Source organism: Zootoca vivipara, chromosome 13 (assembly GCF_963506605.1).
Source record: "Zootoca vivipara chromosome 13, rZooViv1.1, whole genome shotgun sequence".
Lineage (NCBI taxonomy): Eukaryota > Metazoa > Chordata > Lepidosauria > Squamata > Lacertidae > Zootoca > Zootoca vivipara.
In genome coordinates, this window is record NC_083288.1 from 3,628,779 (window position 1) to 3,651,014 (window position 22,236).

Here is a 22,236-nt window from a genome sequence, read left to right on the forward strand (position 1 = left end):
GAGGAGTAAACACTTGGGAAGTGTTAGAACTGTTCCCTCTCACAAAGAGGTGAGAGCTAGCAGCATTTATGGTCAAAGAGCAGGAGACTCCACTTTTCTGTTCTTTTTTTGGTAACATTTGTAAAGACCCTGAGTTTCATAGAAAGCAACTCCAGCTACAAAATGGAATCTATGGACATGAACACTTTCAGTCAGCCTTATTGAAAAACAATACTTATTAGACTGCATTCCTTTTAGTTAGGGTAGTCAGTGGGAATACACCACAATTGTCTATATGAGAATTTAGTTGAATTACTCGCTGAGGAAAGATAAACAATGGGACATTTCTCCCTTTCCGATCTAAACTTGGCTGAATAATCTTCTAAAGGTAATGATCATGTGGGATATTTTACAAAATGCTTGCATAGCTTTAACATACATATTTGTGGCTTTACAGTTATATTTTGGATTTATTCTGAAATAGATCTATGCAGCCGACATTTTGGAAAATCAACATTTGCTGCTCTTGTATTATTACAGTCCCATATAACATAGTTTGTTTGCCGTCACTGTGAACCGTCACTGTGAACTAGACGTTCAGCTCGGCATTTGAAGAATTCCAGAAGAATGTCCGTGTTAATTTGTAGTAGCAAATACATATAAAGAATGCGGCCCATTAGAGCATGACAGGAGACTCCTCGTGTATCACCACTCACCTGTATTAAATATTCTGTAAACCAAATTAGAATTTGGATTAGGTTGGTAAAATCCAAGGCAAGACCTTGAAAGTTCAGACAAATCCCTCTCAGGGTATGATGGGGTAATGGAATTCATTGTACATCATTCCACCATCAATCAGAGCATGCCTAGTCCCTTACAGGACTTTGTGTCATTGCAATGTCTCTAGGAATGGTGCCTGCTTCGGAAGGAAAAAGGCACCATTCCCTCTGTATTTCAAATCCAGCTGCATTTCATATGATGTACTCACACTCTGCAACCTGGCAGCAGAGAATTAACAGAGATCTAGCTTAGTCTAAATAAACCCTATTTGTTTAGGATATCTTCTATGCAAACATGCAGTCCTATGAACTTCTATTGATTCTAGCCAGACATGGGCATTAATGCAGCAGAAAAGCTTGATGCAAACATGGCATGAGCCGTTCTACACAGTTAAGCCCCCTTTTCCCCTCTCCTTTTCTTTAAGGGGAGGGCATTTAAAGTTTGAACCTGGTTTGATATTCTGCTTCAATGTGCTAGCTGATTTGTGCAATGACCAATACAATGAGAATAAGTTGATGAGGGAGGAGAATGAGTGGAGCGTAGGAGCTTGAGATTTGCTGTGGCGTCGTCTCATGGCGCTGCCTCCTGGTCTTAGTGCTGGGGTCGGGGCTCACCTGTGGTCTCCAAATGTATGTTGGACTACTGTTGCCATCACCCTTGACAACAGGGCTGATGGGAGCTGGAGCCCAAAAGACACCTGGAGACACCCCCCCCCCACTTCCGTTATCTTAACTGGGACAAAGAAAGCATGAAAAAGGCCACAACATTTTACAGCCTCTTTTCATAGGAAATGTGCACTGCTTGAAAGAAATACGTTGAATGCAATATCCTGCTTTGCACAGAGACTGCTCATTTTTCATATTAGAAAAATACTTGTCTTCCTTTGACCCTGCAATCATTTGTTCCTTGGGATGCCACTGAAGGGTGAACGGATGGAGAGGGAGATTTGAACTCAGAAGAAGGGCAGAAAAAGGTGTGGCGCTGGAGGAAGGCCTGACTCTGGAGGATCCACAGCCTTCCCAGCCCCCCCCCAACAGGACCTCAGACCAGGGAGAAAAATATGCCAGCAGGTAGCTAATTTTCCTTCCCTTGTTTGCAATGGAAGGGAAATTGTGAAAGAAAGAAAACACTGGAAAAAGGACGGAGGAGCCCAAGAGCACTCCTTTCCCCCTTACTGCACTTCCACCCTGCTGGCAAGAGCCCAGGAGGGCACTGTGTAAGGTGGCTCAGCCGCCTCTGCTTCTCTCTGTCCCACCTTAGGATTGCAGCCTTAGCCTAGGGCAGAACAGAAATTTGTCCTCCTTCTCTTAGCATCGTGCTGAGCTGGCAGGATGTGGGAAGAACACTCTTGCCCTTCTCTGTCCCCATATCTCTATTTTTAAAAACCATTTGCATCTCCTGGTTTGGGGAGATAGGGGGAAGGCTATGGATCCTCCAGAACTGCCCCACAGCCCCTTTTTAGCCCTTCTGGTGTCAGAGCTCTGATACTGATTCTGGCCAGGGAGGCACAACCCAACACTGGATCTCCCTCTCTGAGACTGGAGCTCCGAGACCCTCCCAGAAGCCAAAGGACTTCAGTCTCAAGGATATAATTCTAGGCATATTACTTTAATGGCACCTTTGATTATATAATATTTTTTAATGGAAGTTGCCTTGTGAAGGCTATGTCCTGAAAGATGATCCAAGAACAAATAAATGTACTTGGAAGGATGTCCCATTGAACAAACTTCTGAATAAATTTGCACAGGATAAAGTTGCAGGTTACGGTGTTGACATGTTTATGAATGATATTATATTTTCAACCAAAAGCAAAAATTTCCTGTCTGGAAGATACTTAATGTGAAAAATAAACAAACAAATAAATATTCTGTGTGTGTGTCTATGTGTGTGATTACGTGTACACACACACACACACACACACACACACACACACACACACACACACAGCACTGAGCTCAGGGTAGCTGCCCAAATTGGAAATCCTTGAGTTTCTGTTTTGTTCTCTGTGACATGTAGAAGGTACCTAATGTCCTCATGTCCTTACACGTGCAGTGGGTGTGCAGGATGTGCCCAAGCACACTCTATCTATCTATCTATCTATCTATCTATCTATCTATCTATCATCTATCATCTATCTCTATTTATTTAAAGCAGTGATCAAGGTGGGCAGAAAGAAACACAGGCAGAATAAAAGACTGGAATGGACCTGCAGCTTCTGCCTGCAACTGTCTCTGGATGCAATGGTGGGTGATTGGCTCCAGCGCAGGCAGTAAGGGAGGAAGAGGGACTCCCTCCTTTGCAGACAAAAGGTGCTGAGCCATTCCAGCCTTTTCCTTCTGCCCCCACTGTCTCTCTCTGAGTTCCGGTTACCACCTTTTGTGGAGAGAGCTCTGTAGGGTGAAGGGCTGCTTTTGCGGCAAGCAAGCAAAAGGTGGGAGGGGTCATCCTGTCCCCGGCACTCCAGATCTGACACAGGTATTTTTATCGGAAGGAATAATCTCCTGTTTTGGCTTCTTGCCCACTCTCGTCATAGTTGTTTGATTAGCATTTTGTCCCTTCACCTCTTCTTTGATCTACTTGCCATTCTTCCCTCCCCATTCCCTTCATTTAAATAAATAAATAAATGGAATTCCCTGGGTGTGCCGCCTATAATGCTGTGTTTTTTCTGTGCACTGCTTGGTGCTGGTGGCCAAACGCTTAGTGGGATGACATCCAGCCATGGGCAAGTGGCATTCTATGCTATGGAGGCCGAAACTCCAGCGTGGAACCTGCCACCCTCCTAGAGTTGTCAGAGATGCAGTTGAGAAAGGAGATGTAGAATGAAGGGGAAAACAGTGAAGGAGAAGCTAGCAATATACTGGAACATGTTATTTCTCATGCCTATGAGCTGCATTCATCATTTTGTTTCGTTTAAATATTACAGAAAACATAAGGAACGTAAACACATGTCCTAGAGACTCAATCTGGCCCCTAACAACTTCCTATCAGGTCCCCAGCATAATTCACAATTCCAAGCATTTCAGATACATTGTAGAATCATAGCAAATGGCTCTTCACCACCAGTCTCAGTGTGAATAACAGAATATTTATCAGAGTCCCTCCTTTGCTTTGCTTCAGACACAACCAAGGAACTCTTTACATTAGAAAGCCCTTGGACTCAGACTCTGGATTTTATGGTACATAAAAAGGGAAGAGTCTGCCAAAGTCTGTTGCTGCTCACATTAGGAAGGCAAGAGTTAAATAGTTCTTAGCCTTTGTTTCCGCTTGCACTTGAGTAGTTCAGTAGGTCAGATTAATATTGCTTGCCCATCAGACCCTGCTCAGTTCAAAATAAGCCATGTTAAAAATTAGCTGTCAAGCTGAGATGTGGGTTTTTTTAAAAGGTTTTATCTGATAATAACTGAATACTTTATACGCCAGTCTTCAGTGTGGCAGCTTTTAAGCTTCTCACCTTCCCATGGTGAAGCCACTACAAATGCCACTACAGAAGCCATTACAGAGATATGTAATATTTACAGCTCATGCAGTCTCTTGAGACTCCCAACATAGGGCTTGCAAGTGGCAGACTCCTTTGATTACAGAGCGCTTCGCAACTCCCAACATTTTTTCCATGAGCTAAAAACATGCTCAGTGCCACATTCAGCTGCCAAATTGGAAAGACCCCATTCATTTACCTTTGTAAATTCAGAATGTATTTTACTTGCATATTCTCTCAAGACTCTTTGTTTACATATGGTAGCCATTTTATGAAGATACATTTGCCACATAAGTACATAAGATACATGTTTTAAAATGGAAGGTGACTGTTACAAATCCCACCTAGAAATTCAACAAAAGAAAACACCTTCTGGTTCTATAGTATCCGTAGTGTAGGATTGCTGAGCAGTTGTCTTCTTTGCCAAAGGGCATTAAATGATCTCTTAAATTCCATTCCATGAAAACATCAAAAGAACCACGAGAGTTCACAAGCTTTTCTAAGTGAATCAGGTATAGGTTTGTTCACTAGAATAAACATTATCTGGTGAGCAGCGAGCTGCAGCTCCATTAATAAGTGTTTTATTTTATTTGCATGCTTTAGCTGTCCGGAAGATCTTAAATTGTTATCTTCAGAGATCCAGATGCATGCCATGTGGTGTTTGTACAACTAAAAATGAAGGGGTCTATTCTCATCTCGATGGGTGGGGAATCCCTGAACACCAAGAGAAGAACATATCCTTAAGGGTTAAAGGAGGGAACACATGTTTATTTGATCACAGGGCTTAAGGTACTGGTTTATATTCATTATATAGACGGCTGATTGCAATACTGGAAAACTTTTTTGAATCTGGAAACTGACCACCACATCTATCTGACCTCTAGTTTTGCTTTGATATTTGAACCTGGCAGAAGAGTACACACACTTTTGCCATAAAAGTAAGCCTATGGAGGTTGTTCCATTTACTGTCAGGTCTATGGGTGGCCCACAGAACTGACAGACAAATATTTGGCGGCCCCAAAATATCCAGAAGGGCCCCCCAGGATCTCTTACTAAATGGCCGATAGTGTTGCCAGGACAGCACTTTGAGTGGGCTGTGCAAATCAAGAGCCAATTCTGAAAGGAATCATAGGGCACACACATACACCTGCAATTGTACACCCTTGAAATTTTTGGGAACCCCCAAAATATGCTGTGTCCTGAGTGATGCTGTGAATTGTGTATGCAAAAGTTGAAAGAGAGCTTTGTCTGATGTGAGAAATGCTTAATCTTCTGAGTGAATACATGCAACAACATATTTCTGAGATGGCAGCTTGACGTGAGAAAGGACATTTTAGAAAAAAACATTACATATTGTAATTCTCTGTGCTGACATGATTTAGTAGTAGAGTTGGAAAGTATAATAGTACCGTATATTTTCTTCTAGTGCTCAGAAGTACTAGCTGAGAATCAAATCAAGCATTTTTGCGAAATTAGAATGCAATGGGAAGCAGACACTCCAACTCAGAGTCAGGGGTAGGGCATTTCCCCTCTTTTAAACCCAATTCCTCTTTGAAATCAAGCATCTGTTTAATAGACATTCTCTTACAAGTATTAGAACAGTACTGGTTGTAGGTTACACTGATGGGCACAAATATCCCTTTTTTAAAAAATCAGGTAATGTTACTAAAAAGGCTAGTTTGGGGCTAATTTACTACTCTCCATGGTTACAGTTGTTGTGATGGTACAGGATTGAACCAGGGCAGGTACATCCAGCTCCTACGAAGCACAGTGGACTTCAAGAACAACCTTGCTTACAAAATGAACTTACCTTGCGTTAATGAGGTACTGTGCTAGGCTGATGTTTGCAGGCGATCCTGTGATTGTTACTTGTCGTTCTGCTGAGCCTTCTGTGGCATTTGCAATCTTGATCTGCGCTCCTGACATTTGCCTGATTTCATTTATCTTACTGCCTTGTCTGCCAATGATGCAACCTATTAGCTAAAACAGGACAAAAACAGAGAGTTTAGGGCAAGAGATGGAAGCAAAAGAAAAATCTTCTCACAGCAAATTGGGGGGGGGGGGAATAATCCAAGCTGCAATCCAAGCGGCTAAGCCTACTATAAGATGACCTTAGGCAGCAGAGCCAAGTACCATTAAAGGACAGGCAGTGGTTAATTTTACTAGAAATTATATTTTTCTACTGTGTGGCCACTTAGATTTTCCACCACAAGCGCCAAAATATTTCGGTCAGATCTGGATTCATTGGTCTTTGTCAAGGGGCATAGATCTCTAAAAACTGAACAAAATAGCTTTAAGTCTGCAGGGATTGCTTTTCAAGCTACGGTATTGTATTTTAGTTTCTTCAACTTTTTCACTGACTAGGACACAGGATGGAATGTGTAAGATATCCTCTTATACTTTTCAAAGCATCTTGTACATCAATTATTCCTGGCATCAATTTTCTTGAGAGACAATGGAGTGTGCCTACCAGGGGTGAAGTGTGTAGGGAGGTCCCAGGCTACCCAGACAACAAGACCCTCCTCTTGGCCTTGCTGATGTGGTCCAAAGGAAAGTAGACACCAGCTTGGCTGCAGGAGTTGGCGGAAGGAGGCGTACAAGTGAAACTCGGAAAATTAGAATATCGTCAAAAAGTGCATTTATCTCAGTAACGCAACGTAAAAGGTGAAACCAATATATGAGATAGATGCATGACATGCAAAGCAAGATATGTCAAGCCATTATTTGTTGTAATTATTTGTCGTTAGGCAGGTCAATTATAAATGAAATGTAATAGCAATGTTTATTTTTGTATTATTGTAACTACTGATAAGGGACCCAGGTGGCGCTGTGGTTAAACCACTGAGCCTAGGGCTTGCTGATCAGAAGGTCGGCGATTCGAATCCCTGTGACGGGGTGAGCTCCCGTTGCTTGGTCCCAGCTCCTGCCAACCTAGCAGTTCGAAAGCACGTCAAAATGCAAGTAGATAAATAGGAGCGGGAAGGTAAACGGCATTTCCATGTGCTGCTCTGGTTTGCCAGAAGCGGCTTTGTCATGCTGGCCACATGACCTGGAAGCTATACACCGGCTCCCTCGGCCAATAATGCGAGATGAGCACGCAACCCCAGAGTCGGTCACGACTGGACCTAATGGTCAGGGGTCCCTTTACCTTTTTAACTACAGTACTGATATTTGTTTTATTACTGTGGAATTTCCAAAAGAAAGCATTTGTAAAAATTAAAAGAAAAATAAAAAATAAAAAGTTGCATTACTGAAATAAATGCACTTTTCGACGATATTCAAATTTTCCGAGTTTCACCTGTACAAGGCACCATCTAAGCATCTTAGGGTCTCCACTCCAGATTTGTGTAAGGTTTACTCCACTCCTTAGACTTTTCTTCTCCTGAAGACATCCCACAAGGCAGGGGAGGTTTAGGATCAAAGTTTTCTTTCTCCTAGATGGGCTCCCTTCCCAGGTGGACGAGCCCCACCTGCCCTTCATTTCCCCACCAACACCTGCAGAAACCACCTTCTTCACCATTGCACCCACTCTTGGTCTTGTCTGTTCAAACCACCAGAGCCTGTCTTTGCATGCAGGGGAAGTCCCTAGCTCACCAAGGATTTGAGACCCATTGACTCCCCTCACCTGGTTTAGCTGGCCAGTCAAAGCTGTTCCTGGGATTGTGGCTGCTGTCACATGCTGACAGCTTTTAGGAGCCACAGGTGACAGCTGAGTGCAGGGTGGGGACCAAAGGTGGGCAAACTACCCAAGAAGGAACACGACGTGTCCCCCCACCAGAGGTACTTCCCCCTTCCCTAACACCCCTAATAGCTCTATATAAATACCAGATGATAATGATCATGGTGAAGCGAGGAATCTAAATGTACTCAATAAACAAACAAACAAACAAACAAACAAACAAACAAGAAAGTAAGAAATATCCTCATTAAAAATAAAATGCACACTACTTAGAAAGTCAGGAATTCAAATGAAAATGCTATTAAGTGGTTAACTTATGCAAAATAAGGTTAGCAATAAAGGTTGGCAACTTTTTTCCTAACCAGGTCCCTACATCTTTTAAGGGGGTTGCTAGTGTTTACTGCTCCTTGCTGCTGATCTGCCTAGGTCATAGGGTGACATTAGCGGGGGGGGGCTCACATTGGCCCCCATGCCCTACTCTCACTCCAGCTGATTTATACACATTGTAAAAGGCACAGGAGCCAGCCAGGCTGCGAGTTTTCAAGAACTGACAAGTCTAGTCTTAAAGGTTGCAATAGAAAAAGAGGGAATCCAGTCGATGAAGAACCCACTAGCCTCCCTAATCTCTCACATCTTCCCCTGAAGGCTCTTTTGTGCATTAAAAGCTGCCCATTAGAAAACAACCACTGTGTTCCTCAGAGATATTTCCTCCTCCCCTGCATGCCTCTCAAACTATCCTCCTTTTTCTCCTCCGTAACTCATTTCACACCTAACTTCTGTGTCCTGACCTACCTGAACTGTAAACACTTCAAGGTTGAGAAGCCTGGTCTGACAGTACTTTCATATCTCAGACCACTTCATAAGCACTCACAACTATGGTAAAGGTAAAGGCGCCCCTGACCATCAGGTCTAGTTGTGTCCGACTCTAGGGTTGCGGCGCTCATCTCGCTCTATAGGCCGAGGGAGCCGGCGTTTGTCCACAGACAGCTTCCGGGTCATGTGGCCAGCATGACAAAGCTGCTTCTGGCGAACCAGAGCAGCGCACGGAAACGCCGTTTACCTTCCCGCCGGAGCGGTCCCTATTTATCTACTTGCACTTTGATGTGCTTTCGAACTGCTAGGTGGGCAGGAGCTGGGACTGAGCAACAGGAGCTCACCCCGTTGCAGGGATTCGAACCGCCGACCTTCTGATCAGCAAGCCCTAGACTCTGTGGTTTAAACCACAGCGCCACCTGGTTCCCTCTCACAACTACGGTATCACCTCCAAAGTGTTTTTTCTTCTTAAGTTGTTCTCAAAAAATCCTGTGTGGATTTTAAAGGATATATTCCGATTTGTCCTTAAACACGTGGAGATGGGATGGAACAGGTGGTGTTTTTCATGACGCATCAGCCCAACACAGATTTTGTTATTGGGTCACCCCTAGTAAAGGGTGTCCTTAGATGGAGAGGCAATCAGAGTCTTCAGTGACAAAAGCAGATCAAGGAGTACCCACAGACTTATGCACAGTTTTAGGAGAACATCACCTGAACAAGCTGAACATCACACACCTGAGCAGACAAACCTCCTATTAACAGTACCTCTACCTTGTCTGGATTAAGCTTTGGTTCATTGGGTTACATCTAGTCTCATTGACTCACCCAAATTTAATAAAAAGGAGAACTTTTCTTTTTTTCTTGGGTTTTATAAACAAGAATAATGTTATACAAGCAAGTATACCAAGTTTTCTCAGGTCATTCATATATCACAAAAACAGCATAAAAAAGGAGAACTTGAGTTGTGTGCCCTCTATCTCACTCCAAACCTCCAGATGAACTCACTCAGTGCCTTCATGCAGTGGTTAAGAAACATGAGAGATAGAATAGAACTCTGTGGAACCCCAAAGCACAAGTGCCAGGAAGTCAGTCGAACAACAGACCCCCAGCTCCACCTTCTGGAATCAGCCATCCAAGTAGAAACAGAACTACTGCAAAGAGGGCCCCCAGTTCCCAGACCCAGCTCAAAAGAAGGATACCACGGCCGTAAGGATACAGGTGAAACTCGGAAAATTAGAATATCGTCGAAAAGTGCATTTGCAGTGGTGCCTCACAAGACGAAAGTAATTCGTTCCGCGAGTCGCTTCATCTTGCGATAATTTCGTCTGGCGAAGCACGGTTTGCCGTGGCAAAAACCAACAACAACAACAAACCCGTCGAAAAACTTCGTCTTGCGAAGCGCGGCCATAGAAAACTTCGTCTTGCGAGTCACCAAAAACATCACAAAACGCTTTTGTCTTGCGAGTTTTTTTGTTGCGCGAGGCATTCGTCTTGCAAGGTACCACTGTATTTCAGTAATGCAACTTATTATTTTTTATTTTTCTTTTAATTTTTACAAATGCTTTCTTTTGGAAATTCCACAATAATAAAACAAATATTTACAATAATACAAATATAAACAAAAATAAACATCACTATTACATTTCATTAATAACATTCCATTTATAATTGACCCACCTAACGAGAAATAATTGCAATTACAACAAATAACATATCTTGCTTTGCATGTCATGCATCTATCTCATAAATTGGTTTCACCTTTTAAGTTGCGTTACTGAAGTTGCGTTAAGTTGCGTTACTGAAATACTGTAAATACACTTTTCGACGATATTCTAATTTTCCAAGTTTCGCCTGTATTTCCCTTAGCTGGGCAGGGCAGATGGCTCTGCATTCATGGTTCAGTTAAAATTTGAACTAGGGACTCCTCAGTTCACTCCGAGCAACTATGCTATATCAACTATGATAGGTAAGAGATATAAACCAATCTCAAGAAGAAGATAAATTAAGTGTACTTACATCATTTGGAATAGTGAGCTCATGGGAACTGGTTGGAGTATTGGTATCCAATCCTAGATTTGAAGGACGAAAGAGGGGGGAAATTACAACGGTGATTTTGAAACAGGGAGAAGCAAAAACTGTGGCATTCATAAGTTTTTTTTGTTTTAAAAAGTGGAGCAAAGAAAAATATTGAGCCGCTAGCTCAACAGAAAATAAAGCCAGAACTGCAGATATTAGAGCTATGTACTAATTGGAATGTAATTTTTAAAAAGACATTGGCTCCTACCAAAATAACAAAAGAATATATATATATATAATGCTGTTAAAGGAAAATAGAAAACTGTAGATTTCAATTAGCAATAAAGTTAGAAATCCAACACTTGGTTGTAAAAAATAAATAGATGGCTCAAATTCAAACTTCCAGAAAATAAAAAGTGGGAATCTAAAGCCAAATATATATATATGAAAACTGAAAAAATACATAAATATGGGGAGAAACTAGGCAGGCTATAATGTTATACAGGGGATTAGTCAATTTGCAGAGGGTTGGAAAGAAGGGTGTTTTAAAGGAGAAGGGATGTAATACCATTAAGGTTGCAATAGGCTAGATTAAATTTGGATGGATAAAAGGGAAGTGCTTAGGAAATGCAATTAATGTGTTAACACTCAAAATTACAGATTTACACAGTCCACAATAGTACAAGGAACAGATTCAGGAGCAGGGAGTTAATGAAAAGAATAAGGAAAAGAGTGCAGTACTTCTTAAATAAATTTATTTATTTATCAGATACACCATATATCCATGCCAGTTCGACTTTATCCATTTTAATTTTTTGTAAGCAAAAGTTTCAACAGCTTACAGGTGTTTTATTTTCTTTGTGTACCCAACAAATTTGTCCATTTAAATTAGATTATTATGCCCAAATTCAGCCAATTCCCTCATAATATATAAATGTCATGTCAACTGATTTACTGAACTCAATTCAGTTTCCCACAAAAGTTGTGATGTATGTGATAAAAATGTTATTAATTGCCACTCAAAGTATGTGCCAGTGTGCAGAGCTTGTCTTTTGAAAATATGTAAATCTATAATTCCGCTGAAACAAATTTAATTATTTCAAACATAGTCAATACACTAAATTTAACATAGGGTTGCCATACGTCCAGAATTTTAGAAAATTGGCAAAATGTCCAGGATGCTGAGGTAAATCTCAAAACAACTTTCCTAAAAGAATCTCAACAACTTTGAGTTTCATTCCCCCCCCTTCATTAAGAAAATATATTTGTGGCTGAAGAGGGCATTTTGTTCAATCATTAAGGCAGAAGAAGGTATTCCAGGTAATTCATTAATACAGTGGAACCTCGGTTTATGAACACCTCGGTTTATGAATTTTCGGTTTACGAACGCTGCGGACCCATCTGGAACGGATTAATTCACTTTCCATTACTTTCAATGGGAAAGTTCGCTTCAGTTTATGAACGCTTCAGTTTATGAACAGACTTCTGGAACCAATTGTGTTCATAAACCGAGGTACCACTGTATAGAAATTCAGTAATAACTTGAATCTGCAAAAAAATGTATCAATATTTCGTTCCAGTTTATGCAGGCTCCCTTTGAAAAGCAATGTGCACTTTTGACCATCAAAAACTGCAGGCACATGGCACATCCTCAGTGGCTCATAACAACATTTGAGGCCTGATAAAAGAAACCCCAGTTCTTAAGTTGGTGGTAAAATTGAGGTAAAGCACATGAAAACCCAGAACAAAGCAAAAATGTTTAGCAACGACAAAAGAAATCTGATAAAGGGAGCCACAGGAGGGGGAAAAGCGTAACAACCAACAGAGATTAATGAGTAAAAACAAAAGGAGCATTGGCCATTGGCTACATTTAGCGACCCAAATGTTGCAATGGCCCATGGGAAACAAAGCTGTTAAGAAGAAGGACATCCCCAGGGAGTCACGGGTACGTACCAGGGAAACCAGGGGTGGTCTGCCCAAGGGGAGTAAAGGGGGGATGCTGCATAGCCAACTGGTGAAGCTTGGTCAACTGCAGGGCAGGATGGGAAATTAGAACTAACCAATCAAATGGAATTATTTCAGAGTAGAAAAAAAACCATCTTAACACGTTTCAAAACTGGATTAATTAAAATTAAATAATAAAAAAGTTTTAAATCATTCACTCTAGTCTACTAATAGAAAAGTAAGTTAAAATTACATTGCTACCGTTATTACATGTAAAAGGCTACTGTTAATATCTTCAACTACTGTTCTGTATAATATTTACAATTTAAAAACCAAAATGTATAACATGCATAAAATGGGTTAATTTGTATCTGGGCCACTGTACTTTCTATAGCAACGCTGGCACAAAGTTATCTGAGAAACCTAGCATTTGACTAAATGTTTCACTGCTAAGGAGGGCCATTCATAGATGCTTCCTTGACATTTAGATACTCAGAAAGTAATGCTGCCCAGAACAAATAGAAGAGAAAATAGAAAACGGAAAGCAATTTACATGCGTTGGACTCACGTCTGGATGAGGGATAGCATACTGCCCTTGAATTGTGAATGCCTGCAAAGGACAAAGACACATGAAAGATTCTCAGCAGTCATGTTTCAGAATAGTTTGTGCTTCAATTTTTTATTGTATGTTTTAAGAAAGTGTGCTTATTTTCAATTTATGAATAAACATTGAAAGCTTAAGGCCTACAATCCAGAAACTTTGGCTTGCCCAATTCTTTGACGTGTGGAGTGGGGTGTCCTATATCAAAATCTGCTTTTGGAAGTCCCTTTTGTTTCAAAAGTGGTTTGTAATGCACAGGGCCGTCTTAAGCACCTCTGGCGCCATGGTGCGACGGATCCCTCCGGCGCCCCGTTTTCCAGTGTGGTGGGCAGCCGGGCGGCCGGGCTCAGCGCACAACACAGCTGCCGAGGGCGCTGCTGTGCGACGGGCGGGCGGGCTTAGCGCGCAGCGCTGCTGCCGAGGGCGCTGCTGCGAGGCGGAGCGGCCGGCGGGCGGGTGGGCGCAGCTGCGAGGCGCCCCCCTGTCGGGCCGGCACCATGGCGCCCTGCGCCACCCAGCCTGGCCGTAGGGCCGGCCCTGGTAATGCAACTGGAGTGGGTGGCAGGGAGTGCTGCCCATGTTTCTAAAGGTGTTACATAGGAATATTCCAAAGTAGCCCAATTTGGACAGTTATTTTCAGTTATGGGTCTCCAGAATTGTGTACCTGACAGTAAATACACAGATATTCTTGGAATTGAAGAGCCCGAAAGGCATTTTCTAAACAAAGATTTAATTTTGTGAAAGTATTTGCTCAGTATGAGAATTGAAATTCCTCTTAAAATATAAACTACAGTAGTCTAGGTCAGTGTTTCTCAACCTTTTTTGGGCAAAGGCACACTTGTTTCATGAAAAAAATCACGAGGCACACCACCATTAGAAAATGTTAAAAAAATTAACTCTGTGCCTATATTGACTATATATAAAGTAATTCTCCCACGGCACACCAGGCAACATCTCGCGGCACACTAGTGTGCCGCGGAGCAGTGGTTGAGAAACACTGGTCTAGGTATTATATTTATTTTAAGAGCATTGACTTATTGAATTTTAATACTTCTGTTGGAAGCCGCCCAGAATGGCTGGGGAAACCCAGCCAGATGGGCGGGGTATAAATAATAATAAAATATTATTATTATTATTATTATTATTATTATTATTATTATTATTATTATTATTATTTCCCCACAGGGTCAGGTTCAATGACTCCCATCTGTCAATGTCTATTGATACTTCAGGATATATTTTGTTGATGTTTAATGAAGCTATTTAGATAAGTTTTGTGTTATTAATATGCCTTGATATTTAATGATGTCTATGCAAATATGAGATTGATATTGTTTAAACGGTTGAACCAAAACGTTATTTCCTATTAACATCAACTCTGTTTTGGACCAGTTTATAGTATATCCAGAGATATTGCCAAACACATCTGTATGTTGCATTAATATTGGAACAGTGCCAATTTTTTAAGTTTATAAAACAGAATTCTATCCCTAGAATTCTGGTGCATAAATAACTAAAAATATTGGATTGGGACATTATTAACATGTGATACAAATGTAAGAGTATGTGATAAGTAGTCTGCTCTAAGGGTTATTTTATGCACAGGGTCTTGCATGCTTCCATATCTGACACACCCTACCAAATTAACCTGTTCCAGGCATGGCTTCCAACCTGGTTGGGGGAGGAGTAGTCATAGGAACAGAGGCATGGCAGGGAGCATGCTGGTGTTAAGGGCGGCACAGGTAAGATTTGGGGACAGCAACAACAGAATTACATCTATCACATCAGAATTACTAGAAAAGCAGTACTATACCAGACAGAAAAGTAGTAAAAGTTGAAAACTAACAGGCGCTGGCTGAGGTTGGGCCAAGACGGTGTGGTTTCCGGCTGAAGTCAAAATGGTGTCTGCTCTTACCTGGCCGCCTGCAAAAATTATGGGTGCAGAGGCAGGTTTGGGGCGGTAAGGAATGGTGGCACCTTTGGGTGGTGACTGAGGATGAAAAGATAAGGTAGTAAGAGAAAGTAAACAAGAGAAAGTAAAATTTGTTGCTTGCAAATTACAGGTGAAACTCGGGAAATTAGAATATCGTCGAAAAGTGCATTTATTTCAGTAACGCAACTTAAAAGGTGAAACCAATATACAGTGGTACCTTGGTTTATGAACACAATTGGTTCCGGAAGTCTGTTCATAAACTGAAGCGTTCATAAACTGAAGCGAACTTTTCCATTGAAAGTAATGGAAAGTGGATTAATCCGCTCCAGACGGTCCTCAGAGTACTTAAACTGAAGCGTTCATAAACTGAAGTGAACTTTCCCATTGAAAGTAATGGAAAGTGGATTAATCCGTTCCAGACGGGTCCGCGGAGTACTCAACCTGAAGCGTACTTAACCCGAAGCATGGGTGTAATTGGTTCCGGAAGTCTGTTCATAAACTGAAGCAAACTTTCCCAATGAAAGTAATGGAAAATGAATTAATCCGTTCCAGATGGGTCCGTGGCATTTGTAAACCGAAAATTCGTAAACTGAGGTGTTCATAAACCGAGGTTCCACTGTATGAGATAGATGCATGACATGTAAAGCAAGATATGTCAAGCCTTTATTTGTTGTAATTATAATTATTTGTCAGTAGGCGGGTCAATAATAAATGGAATGTAATTAATGAAATGTAATAGCGACGTTTATTTTTGTTTATATTTGTATTATTGTAACTATTTGTTTTATTACTGTGGAATTTCCAAAAGAAAGCATTTGTAAAAATAAAAATAAAAATAAAAAATAAAAAGTTGCATTACTGAAATAAATGCACTTTTCGACGATATTCTAATTTCCAGAGTTTCACCTGTATTGTTATGGTACTGACAATCCCCGAAATGTGATAGTGAAAGACTCAAAACAAGACTGATTGGTTTTTAACACCTCAGTTGTACAGGGTATTTGAAAAGTAATGATACACCCACATTCATAGTGGGTGTATAGTTACTTTTTAAACACCCCACATTTCTAGCCAGATATGGGAGTGCAGCATTTACATACATAGATGTTAAAAGTTTTTTGTTACATACTGTTCCCTGTTACAGTGGTACCTCTGGTTAAGAACTTAATTTGTTCCGGAGGTCCGTTCTTAGCCTGAAACTGTTCTTAACATGAGGTACCACTTTAGCTAATGGGGCCTCCCGCTGCCGCCGTGCAATTTCTGTTCCCATCTTGGGGCAAAGTTCTTAACCCAAGGTAGTACTTCCGAGTTAGCAGAGCCTGGAACTCGAAGTATTTGTAACCTGAGGTACCACTGTACTTGGTAGTAGAAAAGAAAGACTAACCAGGAAAACTGTGAGCCGCAATGGATTGATGTGCTCTACTGCCGAACAGAGGGCAACCCTCCAGAGTTCCATGTATAGCCCTCAGAGCTCTTCCCCAGGCCACATGCCATACTGGCCCAGCTTCTAAGTGTTTTGTCCTTGAACTCTGATAATGCCTCTTACATGTCTGACTAGAGGATAGAGAGGGGTGAGTGAGCGCATGAAGAAACTACCCTATGGTAAAGGTAAAGGTAAAGGGACCCCTGACCATTAGGTCCAGTCGTGACCAACTTGGGGGGTGCGCTCTCATCTTGCATTATTGGCCGAGGGAGCCAGCGTACAGCTTCCAGGTCATGTGGCCAGCATGACAAAGCCGCTTCTGGCAAACCAGAGCAGCACATGGAAACGCCATTTACCTTCCTGCTGTAGCGGTTCCTATTTATCTACTTGCATTTTGACGTGCTTTCGAACTGCTAGGTTGGCCTATGGTACAAAGGTAAAATCTACACCCATTGCTCCACCCATTTGCATGTGGCCCTCAGAGCTGCCCAGAAAGAAAAGCGACCATCGGACTGAAAATAATCTGAGTATCCTTCAATCACAGTTACCATATTTTTCGCTCCATAAGACGCAGCTGTCCAAAAAACGCACCTAATTTTTAGAGGAGGAAAGGGGGGAAGCCCTGGTTTTTTTGGGATCAGCTCAAAGTTGTGAGCTTCTTGCAGCTTCTTTTGCAAATGGGAAAAGCCACATTTTGGGGGGATCAGCCCACAGTTGTGCAGCTTTTTTGCAAAGGAGGGAAGCTCCATTTTTTTGAGCATCAGCTTCAAAGTTGTGCAGCTTCTTTTGCAAATGGGGAAAGCGCCATTTTTGGCGGGATCAGCTCACAGTTCTGCAGCTTTTTTGCAAAGGGGGAAAGATCCATTTTTGAGGATCAGCTCAAAGTTGCTGAGCTTACCTTGCAAAGGGAAAAAATCCTGTTTTATGGGGTTCAACTCACAGTTCTACATTTTCTATAGGAAAGGGAGCCATTTCTACAGTTTCCAGACAGATAATCTAATCAGCCATTCACATGCTGCTGCAGCCTCCTTCTGCAGAACATTCAACAAGGAGGCCTGGGCAAGGGGGCGGGGCCTGGAAGGGAGCTAGCATCCCTTATCTCCCTCCCCGATCTCTTGCACTCAGCTGCTGAGCGGGTTCTTTTCAACTCCCTGTTCCGCTCGTTAGCCTTTAGCTCTTCCTAAAAATATATATATATAAAAAGCACGATCTACTTTTCGCCCCTGGGCAATCCGGCTCCAGGGACCATGCATCCGCTCCATAAGACGCACAGACAGTTCCTTATACTTTTTAGGAGGAAAAAAGTGTGTCTTATGGAACGAAAAATACGGAACTCAGATCTGAAAGACAGCCTGCAACAAAAGCTCTTGATCGTTATTCTTAAAAACCTGCATCCTACCTCTAGCATTACCACACAGATTTGCTTCACACACTGAATAATGGCATCAGGAGTGCCTGATATTGTAACCGCACGTTCTGTGGAGTTTGGTAACATATCGCCAGCAACTTGCACTTGGGCTCCTGTAGACTTAAACACAAACAAAGGTGTTACAAGAAATGCACAGCTCACCACATCATGCAAACTTTCCTTCACTCACTGGCACGTTTTAGACATCTCACTCACCCATGGAGGAGGGACGTGTGAGGAGGGAATGGCCTCCTCCTAGCCGTGTGTGCTCCACTGCCTTTCTCCTCCTGGTGCATGGCTGGAGGGAGTTTGCAAGCTTTTGCCTGGCTGTACTTTGTCTTGTTGTTCAGACTGCCAAAGTGGGGCTAGTTTCAGGGACTGTCCCACATGCCTGCTGTGCTCTGCCTGCCACCCCCGCCAAAGCCTTGCAGCAATGGAAACATTCAAAGTTGGCTGTTGTTGCCACCACTTTCTGTTCCTTGTTGAAATTCTTTGGGATTAATTTAAATGGTTTGGGGTTTTTTTTACATACTGAATTTGTATCCCACTCTTTCTTCAAGGAGCTCAAGGTAATAATATCTCCTTATTTTCTCACAATTACCTTCTAAGGTAAGTTAGGCTGAGGGACAGTCTCTTCCCTAAGGCCACTCATTGAGCTCACTGAGGATTCAAACCCACATCTCCCTCATCCAAGTGAACTGCATCTCAGGTTCAGTGGAACACTACTGACTGAATGTCAATTAAAACCAGGAAACAATTTTATATGACAGATCCTTAAGCACTGGAGTATTTCATTGCTACAGATGCTGTATGGTTCTCCTTGAGTCTTTAATCTTTTCTTTTTGGTGATTTATTGCAGCCTTGGTTTTTGTAGTTAGCTGGAAGAGTAATTAAAACTAAGATTTTTACAAATAATTAAAGCACCGATTAAAAATACGGTAATTGGTGGTGCCTGAAAAAAAATTTCCAGCCTTGAAAATGAACACAATTCCTTGATGGGTGATTCTTTATTATTCAATATCTGCCTTTTATCATATGTTTGGTATGATATTTGGAGTATTTCATAATGGTGAAAGAATACTAATGGTGGCTGCTCAGGATCTGCATACAATCAGCTGTGAGTAGCCCAGTCATGGAATGAGCTAGTGATGTCCTCCTGCCTCTTCAGACTAGATAATTATCAAATGCAAGAAGAAGACATGGAAAGAGAATCATTGTCATTATATAACCTGCAGTGGCAGCCGGTGGGTTGGAGGTCAGGCATCTGAAGCGGTTGAGGAATGCTCACACAATAACAGAGTTAACACAGACAGACACACATGGAAACATGTGACCCTTTTTGGAGGCTAATCATCTAAATCAGGCATCCCCAAACTGCGGCCCTCCAGATGTTTTGGACTACAACTCCCATGATCCCTAGCTAACAGGACCTGTGGTCAGGGATGATGGGAATTGTAGTCCAAAACATCTGGAGGGCCAAAGTTTGGGGATGCCTGATCTAAATCCATTCCAATCTTGAGTTTATGCCTGGCTATGGGACAGGATGGGACGCGGGTGGCACTGTGGGCTAAACCGCTGAGCCTAGGGCTTGCCGATCAGAAGGTCGGCGGTTCAAATCCCTGTGATGGGGTGAGCTCCGGTTGCTTGGTCCCAGCTTCCGGGTCATGTGGCCAGCATGACTAAGCCACTTCTGGCAAACCAGAGCAGCACATGGAAACACCGTTTACCTTCCCTATTTATCTACTTGCACTTTGACGTCCTTTCAAAGTGCTAGTTGGCAGAAGCAGGGACCAAGCAGGGGCCGCAGACCTTCTGATCGGCAAGCCCTAGGCTCTGTTTTGTCCTGTTAACATGACAAAAAGTTTTGATGGGCTATTTGAGATAATCCTTTAGCTCCTGGAGTGAGATGTGTATTTGAGGGCACAGGAAAAGGAAGTTTTTGAGTGAGGGTTGCTGGGAAGGAAAAGTAGGAAGAGGAGCTGAGATTCATCTTGGGCAGGTTGCCTGTGCTGCTGCCTCTGGAAATGACCATGCTGTAAGATCTGGACTCCCTCCATGCAGACTGAAGGTGTAAATAGGTGTAAATAGGTGAATAAACCATAATTCTTAAAGCAACGACAGTCTCCACCGCATCCTCAATTCTCCAGCGGAGCACAGGCCCTGTGTGTGTGCCTGGATTCAGCAGAGAGAGGGGCAGGCACCCAAATTTTTGTAACAATATCTGTATGAAAGCATTGGATGCCATTGTTACCGGGAGGAGCACAATGTCCTCAGTACGCTGATCAAAAATAACAGGAAACCCCAAAAGGCAATAGAAATGTATAAAAAGTTATTTATAAGGTAAGACTAGATATAAAATGAACACATGAACACACACACACACACACACAATTATTAACGAACATGAAAGATTCTCACTGTTATGTAACAATTACCATTTCTCCAAATTTCTCCTGGATTACATCGTGTTTCATGCTTCCTTAGAAACAAAACTGGATAATTTATTCCAATTGGCAACTGTAAATCCCCTTATCACCTTGTGTTTGAGGCTTGCTAACTGTGAGAAATTATCCAGTTTTGTTACTGATGAAGGATGAAGCAGGATGCAATTCGGGAAATCTCAGCTAACATTTTAGATGCACTGGTGACATGCAGCTTTATTTATCTGTAACCTCTGAATCGGTTGTGGCTGTCAACTGTCCATGTCAGTGTCTGGAGAGTGGTGGGCTGGATGAGGGCAGCAACATGCTCCCTGCTGGGATTTTTGTCAGTTTACCTTTCTGTGCAATTTAGTTTGCATGTAATGTTGCACTCCCCTTCTTTCCCCCACCTCTTGCATGCTCCAATTCCCTTCCTATCCTCCCTTTAGTTTGCCACTATGTACATGCAAACAAGGCTAATTGTGGTTTGCACAAATCACAGATTGCTTGGTTCAGGTCCAACACAAACTATGTTTCCCCACCCACCCCTGCCACTGTGAAACGAGGAAATTGGAGCATGTGAAGGGAGGAGAGAGCAGGAACAGGAAGCAAAGAAGCCTAGAACACAGGCTCTGTTCATAGGGGGCAATGGTGAAGCCTAGCAAGTCTGACCCGTGACTGAGTATGCATCCTATAATACCGTGTTTCCCCTTTTTTAAGACGTAGTCATAATATAAGCCATGGCAGGGTTTTTATGCATTCGCGAAATATAAGACATACCCCGAAAATAAGCCGTACCTTGTTGCTTCCCTTTGGAGCCTCAGAGAGGCTTGAGACCAGATGGGAGGGGGCCCGAGGCAGAGCAGCAGCGGGGCGACTGGCGGCGGCGGTGGGAGCCACACTGCCAGAACGTTGTGGGCCGCATGGCCCGAAGCAGAGCGGCGGCGGGAGGCAGAGCGGCGGCAGAAGCCCTGCTGCTGGAACATTGTGGGCCGCATGGCCCGAGGCAGAGCGGCAGCAGGGCGACTGACGGCGGCGGGAGCTGCAGCAGAGCGGCGGCGGGAGGCAGAGCGGCAGCAGAAGCTGTGCTGCCAGAACATTGTGGGCCGCATGGCTGAGGCAGAGCGGCAGCGGGGCGACTGACGGCGGCGGGAGCTGTGCCGCCGGAACATTATGGGCCGCACGGCCCGAAGCAGAGCAGCGGCGGGAGGCAGAGCGGCGGCAGAAGCCCCGCCGCCAGAACATTGTGTGCGGCATGGCCTGAGGCAAAGCAGTGGCTGGAGGCCTGCTAGCCCTCCCACATGATTCCGGAGGCTTTTCTGCAGCGTAGGTGACGGCCCACTGTTTCTCTGGGCCGTCAGGCTGCAATTTCACCGAGCCCCACCAAGCCTAGACGGCGGCGGCATTGGCAGTTCTTTAGGAACTCGCAGATCTGGATCTCGCAGTGCTTTAGGAACTCGCAGAACCAGATTGGGCAAAACCTGGCACGCAGCGCAGGCGCGGGATGAGGGACACGATCCAGCCTAGGCAGCCCTAGCGACGGCGAGGGGGGAGTTGCGAGCCTGCCGCTGGATGAAGCAGCCCCACCCCACCCCCTGCAGTGTCTCTGGAGCCAGATCCCTCGGCAGGATCACTTCCCGCCCCCACTGCTTAAGAGGAGCTGCCGGTGGAGCGCAGGGAGCCTGGAGGGGTGGCGAGGAGGGCAACCTGTCCGTCTGCCCGCATCCCTCTCTTAACTGCTGTACAGTAACTTGGCAAAGAGGTT

The 22,236-nt window shown here is 43.3% G+C and overlaps 1 protein-coding gene across 11 annotated transcripts in view; it reads right to left on the reverse strand.

Annotated features, from left to right (window-relative positions):
- The window catches only part of LOC118095417 (poly(rC)-binding protein 3), a 265,815-nt gene that overhangs the window by 11,183 nt on the left and 232,396 nt on the right, over nucleotides 1–22,236 (reverse strand). For 5 of the 11 annotated variants that reach the window (XM_060282177.1, XM_060282171.1, XM_060282172.1 and 2 more), the window contains 6 exons: nucleotides 18,043–18,171; nucleotides 15,101–15,277; nucleotides 13,240–13,296; nucleotides 12,696–12,771; nucleotides 10,743–10,795; nucleotides 6,045–6,214 (listed from right to left, as the gene is read on the reverse strand). In XM_060282177.1, the coding sequence (XP_060138160.1) occupies nucleotides 6,045–6,214; nucleotides 10,743–10,795; nucleotides 12,696–12,771; nucleotides 13,240–13,296; nucleotides 15,101–15,277; nucleotides 18,043–18,171 (662 nt within the window). Of the gene's footprint in view, nucleotides 710–6,044; nucleotides 6,215–10,742; nucleotides 10,796–12,695; nucleotides 12,772–13,239; nucleotides 13,297–15,100; nucleotides 15,278–18,042; nucleotides 18,172–22,236 lie in introns of all 11 variants that reach the window. The other 6 variants (XM_060282175.1, XM_060282174.1, XM_035136662.2 and 3 more) reach the window with 4 other exon arrangements.